Source organism: Periplaneta americana, chromosome 15, assembly GCF_040183065.1.
Source record: "Periplaneta americana isolate PAMFEO1 chromosome 15, P.americana_PAMFEO1_priV1, whole genome shotgun sequence".
Lineage (NCBI taxonomy): Eukaryota > Metazoa > Arthropoda > Insecta > Blattodea > Blattidae > Periplaneta > Periplaneta americana.
Window position 1 is genome coordinate 116,641,096 of NC_091131.1, and position 16,914 is coordinate 116,658,009.

Below are 16,914 nucleotides of genomic sequence, written 5' to 3' on the forward strand. Positions count from 1 at the left end.
GTTTTGCAGTGGCTTTCCTAAGGCACTAAGACAAATGTCGAGATGAGTCTTAAAAGAAATGGGCCCTGGACCTACATCCTCCTCCCCACAAAATTTTGGCATTTTTTTTTTCCAAACAGACGTCTTCGAAATAGCACTCTTGGCTTTAACATATTACATGGGCGAGTTTACCCGACTTAAACTCGCACTGCAAAAGAACACAGCACCTTTCAATGTGCAGGCTTACATATTCCGGCGTTTCTTCTCCCATGTTCCTCACCCCTCCCCTATTATTATTATTATTCAATACCATTAAGTTTTCTTCATCATGTAAGTTTTCGTACGTTGTTGCGAGATAAACATATTTTATAGCCATTTGTGAGGACCACGTGAGCTCTAAATTTCAGCTCAATTCTACTAAAAGAAAAATAAGTCATGTAGATTGTGTTTGTATCCAACGTCCCAAGCCAGAGCCATCTATAACTGAAAATGGCTCTGCCCAAGCACTTTGTCATTGAGTAGGCTAATTCAAATTCTGCGCGCTGTTTCACTGCCTATCCGATCGTTGATCACAACTGCGTGTATGTAGCATAGTCAAATAAATAGAGGTGTCTATAGGAAGCGTTGCTTACGATAGGAAGCAATGTCTCCAATTCAGTGTAGCCAACGTTTACATATCTGTTCTATGCAGTGTCAGATATGTGTGATCCGAAATATTTAAAGTCCCTCATATGGATGCAGACAAGATGTTTTGTAAACATAGGCAGTACATTTGCACGATAATTTTTTTAATCTGTCACAATTAATTATAGATTGTCAGTAATTATTCCATTTGATGACTTGGACACGTACTACATACCACATTTTCCATGTTACTATTCCTGCGTGGCAGTAGAAATGGTTTTTAGGGAGATTCTTGTTAATAATTTTCGGATGCTTGATTGTTTGTAAACAGTATATGTTTTCATTCGTTATATTATTAATTTAAATGTTAAAATGAATGCTACCAGTCTTTATGTGTCGACTTGTAGGCTGGTATTGCAAGCCGACATTGAAGATACTTCATCATGGACAGATTTATATCGTTTGGTGCCGTATTTAAGACAGTCTCTCTCTTGTACTGTTTGTGGGAACTTGCTGATAGAACCATACACTCCGACAGAAACAAACTGTCAACATCATGTGTGTAGATCTTGCAAAGGAGGAAGAAAAAAGCTGAAACCTTCATGTAGTTGGTGTAAAAATTACGATAAATATGTTGAAAATGTTCAATTACGAATCTTGCTCCAGTGTTATAAAAAGTTATGTGAATATGTGACTAGTACTTCCATATATAGAAGTCTTTTAGTGTCAGCTGCAACTGCTGCTAATAATGGAAATAACGCAACAGGAACATCAAGTCTTATGGACCTTATTCAAGAAGGTGCGGGATTTAAAGATGAGTACAAAAGCACAGGAGGCCTGTCAAAATCTGCATATAGTATATTACCTTGTGTTTATACGAGTACATCAACACAGACTCAAACAGCATTAGCATCTGCCGCTTTGGGACCTCCAGACCCTAATAATGGTTTGTCTGCTAATGATCTTCAAGCTATTCGCACAGTTTCCAATGGTTCTTCAATGTATTCTGTTATGTATGCAGGCAGTGGAAATAAAATTACAATAAAACGAAAAGCGAATGATTTGGAAGGCGATGGAGCTGATGGAAGTAGCTGTAGTGGTGATGGACAAATTCCTTCAGTAGGTATCATTTATAGGAAAATAATTGATAATAGGCTATATATTTTTACTAGTAAATGTTTTATAAGTGGTAATATTTGTCTGAACGATTATAGAAATCATTTATTTTTCTTCTTTCTTAAATGTGTAGCATCATCCAATGGACAAGAACATACAAGTAAGATCTTACATTGTCGACAACAATCTTCTAGAAAATCAGGTGTGTGAAATTTGGTCACAAATAAATATTGGCTGTTGAAATGGTTTGGTGTGAGGATTTCAGTTCTTGTCATGCCTTTTTTCGTAATGTTTCGGATACGATTCTTAATAGAAGTATTTACTACTTTGACTAACAGAAAATGAGACTTAAAAATGTCCTGTGTTATCACATTTATTTTAAGTTGTGAATTGGTGGGAGGCATCTAAGCATGGTTTATGCTGCATGTTTTTGTGTATTATTATAGTTTAAATCCGTGCAAGATTTTTATATTTGTTAAGAAAATAGTTATTTCAGCCTATTCTGTTTTTGACATGATATCCCAAAACTTCGTCCTCCACTTCCTTCCCCCGCCCCTCATTGACAATGGGAAGGTCTACAGTGCCCCGCGATTTGTTGAGATTATATGAGATAAATTTAAGTTTCAGTAATTTAGCCTAATAAATTAATAGTAATAATAATAATAATATTTGTCTTGGAAACCAAAAAGAAGGAACGTCTTTTAAAATTCTAGAGAAAAGATAAAGCTATTAGATATTAGATCTATGAAAAAATATATAGATCCGTCCAAAAACCCTGGCGAATAATTAATTTTCGAAATTGTAGATTTTGAGTGTTGTTCTATAGCCTACCTACTGTAATAAAGTTGGAATCTATAGAACCAAAGTTGGCTTTATTCGACATATAAATCTAGCTACTTGGTTACACAAACAAATATTTTGGATACATAAACAAAACAGAAGAATCGATCATTATGTAGGCCTATATGTTCGATTTAACTATAAAACTCATTACAGTCTTCCCCAGATCATATTAAATATAGTCCTGTAAGTAACTTGGGGGAGGGGGGGGACTTTCGCTACTCTGCCAGAACAACGAGATACCGATATATTGTTCGCGTTTGACTTAGCCTTGCAATTTTTTCCATAAAACTCATTCAGATTGGAATCATCCCTTTCTGTCGTTCTTGGGCTTTATGATGGTTTAGAAATAGCTGTATTCTGGTTGTCGTCGTTTTCGAATAAAAGACAATAAAGAGAAAGGCAGAAGATAGGGAAGAGTGGAGAATGCTAGGTTTGCAGTGAAGAACTTGCCCTTGTGCAGAAAACTATGAATGAATGAATTATTTTGGAAAGAGGTATCCTGTGAGTATGTACAAAGTTCAACAGCATGAATAAACAACAAACTTATCATAAAAGAATTCTTAAAATAAGAACATAAAAGCAGAAGTTGTGCAAAAAACATTTCCTAATAAATATGTATGAAATGAAAATAATATATTATAAGTAGTGTAAAGAAATGACACATTATTTATTAATATTAACTGTGTAAAGTAGACGGGCTTCCTTTAAGCAGTACTGTTGCATTTCATGGAAATAAAACCTGTGTCATAACCTATACCATTTCACATTTAATGTCGAGACTTGTGATATGTTCAGAATGCAGATATAAGTTATCACAAAATCAATGTAAAATATAGATAAAATACAGAACAGAAACAATAAGAAGTTTATTAGCAAAATGCAAAATAAAAATGTATTCTGTAATAATGTGTCATTTCTTCTTCTTCATCTTCCAAGGCGCTACATCTCATGGCTGAGATCCGATCTCCTCAAAAATCATCCTCCACCCTTGTCTGTCCATCGATACAGTCCACCAGTTTCCAATTCCCAGACTTTTAGCATCTTCATTCACTCAATCAATCCATCTTCCTTTTGGTCGTCCCACTTTTCTACATCCTTCTGGTTGTATTACTCGTATTCTTTTTGGTATGGCATCATCAGGCATTCTTCGTACATGACCAGCCCATCTTAATCGACGAAGCTTCATAAATTGGACAATATCAGGTTCATTAAACAATCTTCGTAACTTATCATTATGTCGTATACAGAACATAAACAAGTTACTTTCAGCGTTATTCTTTCTTCACCCACTCTTCCCAGCAAAGCTTCATTGCTTATTTTGTCTGTCCATTTCACACACTCCATTCTTCTCCATATCCACATTTCAAATGCTTCTAGTAGTTTCTCTTCTCCCCCCATGCAATACCACACTCCACACAAAGTACTTTACTAGTCTCTTCCAGTTCTTTTTCAAAAGCTCCACAGAAAATGTTCCTTTTTCTATTAAAAGCTTTGTTTGCCATTGTTACCCTCCTTTTGACTTCCTACTAGCAGCTCATGTTACTACCTACAGTACACCCCAAGTATTTGAAGCTGCTCACTTGTTTTACTGCATCATTTCGAATTTGCACATTTAGGCCTACTTTCTTTATTTTTCTTCTGATAATCATGGTCTTCATCTTGTTCATATTATCTTCATCTACTGCTTACAGCTGTCATTTACCTCCATTAGTATATCCCTTAGTATCATCTCCTCGTCTGCACTTTATTATTCTTCATCCCACTATCACCCCCTCCTATTTTCTGAACAGGGTAGAAGATAAAGGATATTCTTATTGTACCCCTCTCCCTATCCCACTTTCCTCTGGTATTTCTTCTCCTATTTCAAAATATTCTGATGGTAAAATAAATATAAGAATAAAAAGAGCTGACAAAACATATGAACTAGGTATAAAAGAATACACTGAAAGAAAAGAAAGAGAAGCAAATAAAAAAAAGGAGAGAAGTGTGTCTTCAATCACTAACCTCACAATTAATAGTGTAGCACCTTATTCATTTGGCTACAGAACACAGAGCTGTGGCCCCAGACATAATGATGTGCAAGTGTAAAAAAAATGCAAACTCTAAAATATTTAAAATTAACGCCTATTGGACAGGGTTTCGGGTGGATATTGTTTTTTTTTCATATAGGTATCTAAATTGACCTCATGAAATTTCAACATGGGTATTTGGAACACCGTGGACTTCCCTTATAAGTGACATGAGAAAGTGATGAACATATGTCAAATAGTAGTAGTAACAGTAGTAGTAGTAGTAGTAGTAGTAGTAGTAGTAGTAGTAGTAGTAGTAATACATAGTAGTAGTAGTAGTAGTAATATCACTACCACCACAAACAATGTTATCTTCATTACTGATATTGGCAGGACTGTCACATTAGTTCTTCCACAGCCACAGGATGTCAAGAAAAAGAATACTCTATCCCAGTGGTTCTTAAACTTTGAGTTTGATGGCTCCTTTCATATGATGTGCATATTGTTGGAGCACTTAACATATTAATTTTATATTTTTGCTTAGTCAACATAGTGTACGAAAATCTTTTCATCTATATAAGCCATTTATTTTTCATGTAATAAATTGAGGACCTCCCTCGAAAAAGGGTGTAACATCAAATTAATGAAATTGTGACTTCTGTAAAAAAAGTAATTTTGAAGCATTCATTTATAACAATAAATGATTGCATTCAATAGCTGAATAAACTTGTATCCTTGATTAATCAAATGGTTCTGCTAGTAAATATAGGCCTAACGAAATATGCCCCTGAAATTATTTTCCATTATCCTGTAATGGGATTTATAGATTTGTTGGTTACACCCTTATTTGAGAGAGGTCTTCAATTATTACACAAACTCAAGCCTAGTTTACAAACTTTGCAAAAATTAGCTTTGTTACTGTAACAGAAAAGTTACAACTACAATATGTTTTTTGGAAATTAAGATGTAATTATTGCGAATTGCATGGTATTTTTTTTATAAAATGCGGTTTTTCAAAAGTAAGAAGTAATTTTAATTGTTCACATTTTCTTCATTTTCTACACAGTGTTAAAAATAATTCTGACACTGGCTTATTACACAAGAAATGGGATTTTTTTTGCATCATTATGACAGCGAGTTTGTTTGTTTCTGATTATTCTGGTGATCATGTTATCAGTAGGCACTTTCCTGTAACTTGATCTGCAAGATCGCCAGATATTAACTCAGCAGATATTATTGGTTATGGGCTATCTGAAGGAAAGAGTATTCTTGAGCAAACCTACAACAATTAATGAGTTGAAGGACTCCATCGCACACACTGTGATAGATATTCCAGAGCACCAACTCAGAGCTGCTGTAAACAGTATTGAAGAGAGGCTGTTACTTGTACAAGAGTAAAATAGTGGACACGAAGTTATGGCAATGGATGGTGATACAAAAAATCTAACTTATTGTATGCAAGTGCCGAAATTTTTTAAGATTGTGTAGAAAATGAAGAAAATAGGAGGAATTAAAATTATTACTTTTGAAACCCCTACATAAGTTTATTTCATAATGACATAAATCAAAATTTAGTTTGAAAACTCAGTTGTGGACCCCACAGTTTAAGAATTACTGCTCTGTCGTAACTTCTTCACCTTGCCATCTTTTGCTAAATCACCACCATTTCTTTTTACATTTCGGTTTGAATGAAATAGAAATGTTTAGATATTGTTTCATCATTCATTCATTTTAAGTGATTAGCTTTTTGAGTTTGCATTTTTCATTATATCTTCGAAAGGAAATATTTGTAATTGTATTCGTATCTCCTAATTTCTGAATTTATCCAATAATATAAAACTATTGTCTCTCCTTAAAAATTTCATTTTTATGCTATATAGGCTAAGTATGGTTATGTATTATTTTGTAGAAATACTTGTAGGAGAAGTGACACTTCATAACACAATTTAAGTTACTGGTAGATTCAGGACATTACACTTTATCATTTTGGATCGCCCTCTATCAATCTGTCTTGTCTATCCGTCCGTTGATCAGTCTGTCGGTTGGTCCATCTGCTGGTTTGTCTGTCCATCTGTCCTTCCATCAGTCAGTTCATTCATTGGTCTGTCCGTCATTTATTTATTTATGGGGAGAAGTATTTAGTATATTATTATTATTATTATTATTATTATTATTATTATTATTATTATTATTATTATTACTACAACTATTATTATGTAGTTGATTTAATATTAGTGAATACTTATTGTACTTTAGTTTAAATTAATTACAAATTCATGGCATTTTTATCCATATTTAATGTGCAGTAGCTAGAAAAAACTTTACTACTGCTAAGCTGTGTTCTCAGTGTGATGAAAATATTAACCCAGAATTTATCACTGGCATGCAAGGTAGGAACCAAGCTGATTCGTGTCACCAGAGCATCACAATAGAGACTGGGACTTGGAACTATACTTTCATTACCCAATTTTTCGCCATATACAAAACACTAAGGAAGTTCATGATTTTCAGATTCAGTGTACGTAAATCCATAACTCATATAACAGTCTTGATATCTGCGCACAGCACCAGAAGATGACTTAATCTTGGAAGGTACCTTGACAGCATTGACACTTAATCCAGGCAGTGGCATAGCCAGACTAATTATTTTGGGTGGGCCAGATTTGCAGGGTTTAGAAAGTACCTGACCCATCTCCTAACAATGCTGCTGCCATCAACTCTCTTGAAACTCATTCTCGGAAGTCTTATTTAATAACATGCAAAATTATGATAAATAGTCATGCAAGGCATACCTATACAAACGCTTCATAAGGTGAAATGGAGTTGTCGAGATTTCCTCGCAACGAATCTGTCGATCGCTGATGATGGGTCCTTCAACAAATCCCACTTTTCTCGCTCTCAATTGATAGAACTTCTAGATTACAAAGCCTTGTGCTTGACATGATTGTCGAATTTTTCTTCGTTTCAGAGCTTTGAAAGGTTTTATATCATTGCCTTAATGAAGGACTAACATTTTTAGAGACTGGGGTGCTTCTGATAATAAATTTGCAAGAGCAAGAATATCGTCTAAACTAATAAAATAAGGTGTCAAATTTTTCTAGTTGATGTAACAATTCAGTAGCCTCCACGGCTTCCTTCTTTTTATCCCTGCCAGACAATTTTTTAAGCCCAATCCAACTCAATTAAATTAGCTCTTGAAGAAATGAACGCATTTTTGACTTCTTACTTAATGCTATCGACTGTAACTATTGCTCTGGATCCATGGTTTAGTTTTAATGTTGAGTATTTTCCATAAAAAACGCAAAAATTCGCATATTTTTTGGGTAGGCCTAGATCCACCTGGCCCACCCGCTGGCTACGCCACTGGATCCAGGCGAATCACTTGTTGTATTTCCACAAAGATTTTCTTCACTTTGGCCACTTAATCATTGGCATTTAACTAAAAAAGTTATGTATGTTAAGCAAATATAATATGTAAAGCATGGACACTAAATATTGCGACTTAATCAACAAACAGCAAAGGACAGTCAACTCTCTACTCACTATTTCTGTTGTTGTTAATTAATGCTGAGTTCTTGGCAATAAAGCCATTAACTTTCTTGCTCTCCAATATTTATTCACACACAGTGGGTTTAGAGGAAAGGGCTGGACATCACTGAAGATGATTCTGATCCATTTCTTCCTGAAGACTGCACAGTGGACAGAGTGGTGAAGAAATGATTCCAGTTTTGTTTAAGCCATTCACTCTTTCTAGTTTAGAGTAAACTGAATGGGACATGAGTGTTGACTGATTTATATATGTTCCATTAGGGTTCAGGAGTGATCAAGATGCTTCTCAAGTGTTCTGTTGGTTTATATACCCTCCGCTAGGTTTAGTGATATATCGAGACCACTCCTGAGCATTCGAAATGCTCTTCAACAAGCACGGTTGCCACCTACTGTGTGGATGTGCCAGTATATCCCACATGGCAAAACAATGTGCTCTGATCCAAAACAGTTTGAGAACCACTGACCTAAAGGCTTTATGAACTTCGTCTACTAAGTGATGTGAATGCTCACATTAACCTATTAAGTATACTGAGCCAAACATTTTGGGGACATATAGTCTATAGGCCTGCTGTTTCACTTAGAATTCTTTCTTGTATGACAAAAAATGCAAGATGAAATTTGCTAGGACTGACTTTTTAATTAATTGTGATTTTGTGCAGTGTTGGAATAAAATCTTGAAAGGATGTGTTGTTATTGAAATAAAAGTCAATACATAAATAACGTGCTAGAAATTCCTTCAGTATTAGAGATTCTGTAAATGACATATTATTGTAAAAATCTCAAATATATTTTTCCAGCATAATTTTTTTTTATGTAGCCTACTCGTAATATACCATAGATATAAAAATAAAGTAAAAGAGCTTTTTAAATTGCACAATCGAACCTGAATTATTTCAGTACATGAATAGATTAATATAATTAAATGCTTCATAAAAAAGGTTGGTCAGTCCGTCAGTTAGGTGACTGGGATATTGATATTAATCCATCTATAATGAACACTGATCAAAATACCTCTCATTTCTCGTGAAAAACAACAACTGAATAGACTACAGTGGACTATAGTGGACTTTATGTTGTCAGCAAACATTAAGAAGATTGATTTAATTTTCACCTTAGTTTTCCAATGTAAAGCTACTAAATTATTGTTGCTCTGTTTGTCAAGTTGACTGCACTCGTTCTTTATATAAAGTTGCATTTTAATCCCTACACACCGAGCAGGAGTTGTGCTTAATTAGTTTCATTCTGAAGAGAATATTTCGTAAAAAAATTAAAGCCATTGTCATAAGTAGTAATGCTGCTAATAACCATTGTGCACCAATCTGTCAACAGCTCGTACAGGCCAACAGCAAATATCAGGTAATCCCATGGTGAATCTCCAGATTCATTTCGCTATCATCAATTTCATCTACACTACATAACCTAGCAGTTAATAATCACTAGAATGAGGTGGTTTAGCAGTTGATACAAAATATTTAAATAACTGAGAGCTTATAGAATTTAGTCATATTTAATGTGTTTGGTAATTCTTGATCATTATTTTTTTAAATTTATACAGCTTGATATAGGATTTGTCTAAAAGAAGACTAAAGTTTTATTGTATGTAAAATATGTACATTTTATTTTAATTTTGCTTTTTTATGAGTGCTATTGAATAATATCTATTTTAGTTTATTTTATTTTATTTTAAAGAAATGTCTACAAATTAAATGCTATTGTAATTGTAATGATTATTTTCTTTTTCATAAATGTTTATACAAATATTCAGGAGTAATTTTAGGTCAATCAAAATTCTTTAAGCTACAAGGCTCCTTTTTCTGCTTTCTACACTGTACAAAGAATAGAACATGAGATATTCATACCAAACGTGTTTGAGACTGGTACTGATAAAATTTTTCATTTTTTTTTTTTTTTTTATTTGACTGATCCTAAGATGACTTCAGACATACTGTTTACACATATGTATATTTTGAGGTACATCTGCTACTTATCCCTGAATACATCGCATCCTATTGATCTATTTTATCTTGCTTTGTCCATCAGAGGTCTCTGCATTTTCACAAGATATTGTTCTCTACAGAGGCTCCTTGTTAGTCTGCTGTTGTAAAAGAGGAGTTCACTATTAATGTATTGTGATCGTCAGTGTACTGTCTAATTATCTTAAAAGTTTGAAGGGTCAAGAGCAGAATTTCAGAATAGAATTAACAATATTTCTCCATGCACATACCTTTTATTCAACTGATGAATTGATTGTGCTTGTAAATTCAATTAATCTGCCTACTTTGTATTGTATTTTTTGTATAACTTTTTTTACTTGTTCCACATCTCAGAGCTACAGTGCTGATCTATGGAATATACAATAAAATGAAATGAAATGACATTTGCAGTTTCATTCAAGATATTGACATGTAGAAACTTGTCCACAATGGAGAAAACTGCTGGAATGAGAAAAAATTGTCTGGTAAATATTTTTTGGAGTTCTCTCAGTCAAAAACAAGATTATTTTACGTGATATAAATTTTGTGACACATAATTTCTATTTAGCTTCCCTGCCAAAGGAAGCAGTTCTAAGGATTTTGACTGATTCTTAAAAATCTATTACCCTCTGCTGGATTTGACTGCAAACTTGAGATAGAATGTCAGTTTTCCTTGCTGGGATCAGGATCAAATCTTGTCAGATTTACTTCAAATTTGCAATGGATAAAGGTGGTGTCACATGTTTTCAGCATCATCATCATAATGTAAGAAATCTTGAAGTGATGTAGATCCACTTCCATATTGTGCATTGCAGGAAACATCTGAAGACTGTAAAGTTCTGTAATCCTTTGGTATATTACTCCAAGAGGGTGATATTTGGTTTAATGGTGATAATGTTCTGTATCAGTATTTACTGTTGAAAAAATGAAAGATTAGAAATAATGGAGATGCTTAGAAAAAAGTAATCATGGCTAACTACCAATAAATGGAAAAGTGTATAAAATAAACAAAGAACTCTATGTCTGTTTTGATATTTAAATGCACTGAGTGTGTGAAAAAAAATTACTCTATGAAAAACTATTGTAGTCTACAGGATCTGTGGCTTGAAAATAAATAATTTTTTATTTCTAGCTAATAAATTTTATGTATTGTAGGTAAATGTGGGAAGCTTTAAAAAACCACAGCAACGTACAACTTCTAACAAAGGTAGCGGTGGTGGAGCTGGTAGCAAAGGCGGTGGTGCAGGGGCAGGAACAAAGAGAAAAGGTTGTCGATGTGGCAATGCAACAGCAACACCTGGCAAACTGACATGCTGTGGACAACGCTGTCCGTGCTATGTGGAGAGTAAGGCATGCATGGAATGTCGCTGCCGAGGCTGTCGAAATCCTCACAGGCCTGGTGGTCATAAGGTATACTTCCAATTTCACTGCTCTATAAATAAAGGACACATCCAAATTCATTGCTTTATCTAAAGACCATTCATCACGTTAAGATACATCTCCAAGTTCGCTATTATATCATCTACAGATCATTACCATCTACTGTTAAAATAATATCGTCTTCATCATCATGATTATCAGTGTCATTGTAAGGTACACATTAGAATTCACTCGCTGCTGTATCAACAGATCACCACCATTAAACACCACCACCATCATTAGGTACAATTCGAAGTGTGATTATTCACATTTTTCCTTCTTTGTATTATGTAATATTCCAGTTTTATGATCCTGTGTATAATTTGAAAATATTTACATCATCAACAGATCAACACCACCACCATCATCATAAATAGGCGCAACTCAAAGCTTGCTTGTTGAGAGCATGGAATGATTGAGAGAATGAATCTAGTGAAACACACTTACTTACTTACTTACTTACTTATAAATGATTTTTAAGAAACCCGGAGGTTCATTGCTGCCCTCACATAAGCCCGCCATCGGTCCATATTCTGTGCAAGATTAATCCAGTCTCTATCATCATATCCCAACTCCCTCAAATCCATTTTAATATTATCCTCCCATCTATGTTTCGGACTCCCCAAAGGTCTATTTCCCTCTGGCCTCCCAACTAACACTATATGCATTTCTGGATTTGCCCATACATGCTACATGCCCTGCCCATCTCAAACGTCTGGATTTAATGTTCCTAATATTATGTCAGGTGAAAAATACAATGCGTGCAGTTTTGCATTATGTAACTTTCTTCATTCTCCTGTAACTTCATCCCTCTTAGCTCCAAATATTTTCCTAAGAACTTTATTCTCAAACATTCTTAATCTCTGTTCCTCTCTCAAAGTGAGAGTCCAAGTTTCACAACCATGCAGAACAACTGGTAATATAACTGTTTTATAAATTCTAACTTCCAATTTTTTGACTGCAGACTAGATAACAAAAGCTTCTCCACCGAATAATACCAGGCAAAGCTACACCTGAGGTTTCTATTATAGAACCCCATCCATTGTATGTGTTTTCTAAAGAGAGAATATCATCATTACATTTTTGAAACCAATTCTTTTCAGGGCCAGGGGTTGTTTAATGATGATATTAGAAAATCTTTTTCTTATCCCTTTACATCAGACATCAAAACACATGCATTCTGCACTTTTACACACTTCTTCATTGCCTGATATGTCACAAAATGTTTTTATTCAACAGGAAATTTCCAGTTGTGTCCTTTGCAAAATGGACAAATCACGTAACTGGCAATCAGAAGGTATCATAGCAGAGCAAATGTTGCTTAAATATACCTTGCTTATAGCTTTTCCTCTTGCCTACAAAGTGATGCCGTGTTTGTTGAAGTATAAATTGGCTGACTGGCCCAGAAACAGCCTTCTGACTCTTGACTTCAGAGGCAACAGCAGGAGTGACCTTCTTTATGCTAATATCAAAGCTCACCTACTGACCAAGTTATGGTCGAGGCTACCATACAAAAGAAAAGGAGAGCTTAGCATAGGGAGACTCAAATTTAAACGGTTTGTTAGATAAGCATATGGAGCTGCAAAATGTCATCGAGTGTAATTCTTGCTGAAGGTCATGGCAGTAGCAGTAATGGTGATGGTAGTGTGGCAGCAGCTATAGCAGTAATGTGTGCAGCTGTGGTGTTGCCAGACATTTGGCTCTCTCACCACTAATTTTGTCTGTGAACATACACTCAAATGAGTGTCAGTGCATTGTGTTTTGTTGCTCCAACTCCCTCCTTTCTCTACTTCTCCCCTTCTCCCATTCCTCCCTCTATCTCCATTTCTCCCTTCCTCCCTCTCTCTTCCTCATTTCTTTCTGCACTTCCTTCTCTTCTCTCACATAAAATCTTACCAGAAAAAATTGACAAAAATAATTACAAGAAATGGATAATAATAGATTTCCAAAATTGGCACTGCAATATCAAGAGACCTACATAATAAGCAGACATCGGATTCTAGGGCAAATGCCTATTTTGTTTCTTTAGGAGAAAAGTAAAAATAATTATTAATATTTGTGTTTCATGGAAATTGAAAGGTATTCAAAGAGTTTTATAGTGCCCTAAAATGCCCTAAAACGGTTATTAGAGCCTAATTTGTTAATATTCGCCTAAAAATGCCTAACTCACTGTAAAGTTTCGCATTTTACTCTTACGTTTTATAATTTATACATGCATTCACTGCGAAATTTAAGGCATTTAAAAAGTGGAAAGTTTGCTTCACACCGGCCATGAAACCATTGATAGAGGAAACAAAATGTTTTGAATCTCACGACACTCGCAATAGATTTCACCGAATTTAACATGTTTGGAGGCATAAATGCCGACAAAGAACCAATCTTAGTTTTGAAGCAGGCAACAATCACAACATGTGCTGCTACCGATTCAGAGATATACTATACTATAAAAATGACTGTTTTCGGTCTGAAACCGATTAGCTGTACTGCCCTTCAGAGTGTCATAAAATAACAATTTTTGGAGAAAGAGTGTTTTTGAAATATTTATGAAAAGTCGTAAAACTGCGAATTAGTAGGGTAAACCTTTACAAAATATTTAAAAGAATGGCCCTCCTAGTGTTAACACTACCAGGAAATGTAACAATAAGTGGAACTTTGTATTTTTGTCCAATTGAATCTCAATAACAACGGTTCATTTGAATGCTCGTTAACAGTTGCTCTTTCCCTCACCTTATTTGTGTTGAGAAGTTTTGAGCGGTAGGACGTTTTCCTGTGAAGTTTAACGCGATAATGCCGAAAAATATAAGTGCAAAATCTACATTGATCCGGCAATGGCTAACAGAATATTCAGAATTCACTTATGATGGAAAAATAATATTCTGCAAGATTTGTAGCAAATAGGTATGTAACAATAGTTGAAATATATAAATTCTATTAATTTTAATGAGTAGGCCTATAATATTTATACATTGACTGAGCTATCCTGAGGTATAATTCTTTTTAAGACCACTACACTTTAACCTTTTAAATTCCGATAGTTAAAGTATTTGTAGGTCATTAAAATTTTGATTTTTCGAACCCACTAACTTTGTGATAGAAATACGGCAATACAACAATTAGGATTTTATTTTAATTCAGTTTACTTTACATTTTTAGATTTCGCAAGAAAAGAAGTGCCACCTAAAGCAGCATGTGCAAGGAGCGGCTCATAAGGCTAAAGCTCAGCAGAAAAATCAACTGCAACAAACTTTACTAACACAGCCTACTTCATCCAATCTCAGCAGCAATTTCTATGCTGATTTAACCAGAGCGTTTGTTGCTGCTAACATTTCCTGGAATGCAATTGAAAATCTGGTTTTAAGACAGTTTTTACAAAAATACTGCAAACAAAATATCCCATCTGAGTCGACCCTAAGAAAAAATTACTTAGACAGAATATACAATGAAACTTTAGCTTCCATTCGGGAGGATATAGGTGATTCTTACATATGGGTCTCTGTGGATGAAACCTCAGATCCTATGAATAGGTATATAGCAAATATGGTAGTAGGAAAACTTAGTCCTGATGGACCTTCGATTCCACACCTCGTATGTGTTAAGGAACTTTCGAAAGTGAATAGCCAAGCCATTGCTTATTTTGTAAATAAAGGCCTACAGTCTTTATACTCAGGTAATATAGACGATTCTAAAGTTCTGTTGTTTTGTACTGATGCTGCCTCATACATGGTTGCTGCAGCTCCACTTCTTAAAACATTTTATCCTAACCTCATGCATGTAACCTGTCTAGCACATGGCCTTCACAGGGTTTCTGAAACAATCCGGAATGAATTTCCTCTTGTCAATTCGTTTATTTCTAACACAAAAAAATGTTTTTGTAAAGCCCCATCCAGGATTTCAATATTCAGAGAGAACTTTCCAGATATCCCACTCCCACCTCAGCCGGTTGTTACACGATGGGGAACCTGGATTCAGTCAGTGGTGTATTATTCTAAGTATTTTAAAGAAGTGGTCACAGTTATTGATAAATTACCTGAAACTGATAGTGCAGCGTGTGTGAAAGCAGTGAAAGATTGTCTGAATGACTCACGAGTGAAAAACGATATTGCCTACATAACATCAAACTTTTCTTTCATACCTGCAAGCATTGAACAATTAGAACGTGAAAAACAATCTCTTTGTAGCCAAATAGCAATAGTAAAGGAAGCTCAAGTGAACATACATTCTGCTTTGGGCGAAACTGGGAAAAAAGTTAAAAATAAGTGGGACAACGTATTAAATAAAAATGTAGGATTTTCATTGTTGGAAAAAGTATCAAGAGTGATATCGGGGAAAGTGTAAATGTTCCAGTAAGTATTGATGTTTCTATTGTACCTAATTTAAAATTTGCGCCTCTCACATCAGTTTCGGTTGAAAGAAGTTTTTATGCTTTCAAAATGATTCTCAGTGACAAAAGGCAAAGGTTAACTGTGGAGAATTTAGAAAAAAATTCTGGTGGTGTACTGTGCAGATAATTATAATAAAGTCTGAGCATGGAACTGAATTTCAGTAACTTAAAATGAGTAATCTTGATATCAATAATCATTACTTCATTAGTTTCAATATATTAAATTTGTGCAGCACTGTTTATAAATATAATATAGTATTCTTTTTTAATGTTTAAACATACTTTTTTGTGCGTATTTTAGTGTATAACTAAAAATTTCAGTGAAAGAAATAAGTATGATACCTTGATGTGCCTAAAATGCCTATTTTCATTAAAATAGAGCCTAATTTTACAAATTTTGAGCTTATTTTAGGCGCCTAAAACTGCAATTTTTAGTGCCTAAAAATCCGATGTCTAGTAATAAGTCAGTCATGTCAACTGATGCCCATATGGGCAAGCGCGCGCTTTAGAGCTCAGGAGAGCCTGAGCGCTTTACAGAGGAAAGGAAAGAGACAGACGAGAGAGGTAGTATATACCAATTGGTCGAACTATATACAGAGATGGCCAGCACTGATTCAATGAATGAAGAAAGGGGACTAATTAAAACTATATCCATGTTAATTTTTAGATTTGTCTGAGAAGTATAATTGCATTATAAGAATTGAAGTTTCAATTTTAATGCTCATTTTTCACGAGTTTCCTTTTTATTCAAAAGCAGTATTTTCTCAACTTTTTTACAGAAAAGTGAAATTTTCAGATATGTTTTTTAGTAGCCTTACAGGTACTGAAACAATGTTTTCGTAAATCTGATATATCGTAAATATGTATTACTAAAGATATGTATTGAAAAGTTTGAAAATATTCGCATGGAAAATGTTTGTAAGAAAATGAATTAACAAAGGAACTACTGCTACATCATAAACAAAGATATGTGCCCATGTGTTGTAAAAACGTCAGCTCTATAGCTTCAGCAGATTTCGAG

At 34.5% G+C, this 16,914-nt stretch overlaps 1 protein-coding gene across 3 annotated transcripts in view; it reads left to right on the forward strand.

Moving 5' to 3' along the window:
- Positions 1-655: 655 nt before the first annotated feature.
- The window catches only part of msl-2 (male-specific lethal 2), a 31,873-nt gene continuing 15,614 nt past the window's right edge, over positions 656-16,914 (forward strand). For 2 of the 3 annotated variants that reach the window (XR_011336211.1, XM_069848030.1), the window contains exons 1-3: positions 656-1,722; positions 1,853-1,921; positions 11,249-11,503. Coding sequence is in view for 2 of the 3 variants with exons in the window: in XM_069848030.1 (XP_069704131.1) it covers positions 976-1,722; positions 1,853-1,921; positions 11,249-11,503 (1,071 nt within the window). In the remaining variant the exon portion in view is untranslated. The remainder of the gene's footprint in view (positions 1,723-1,852; positions 1,922-11,248; positions 11,504-16,914) is intronic. The other variant, XM_069848031.1, reaches the window with a different exon arrangement.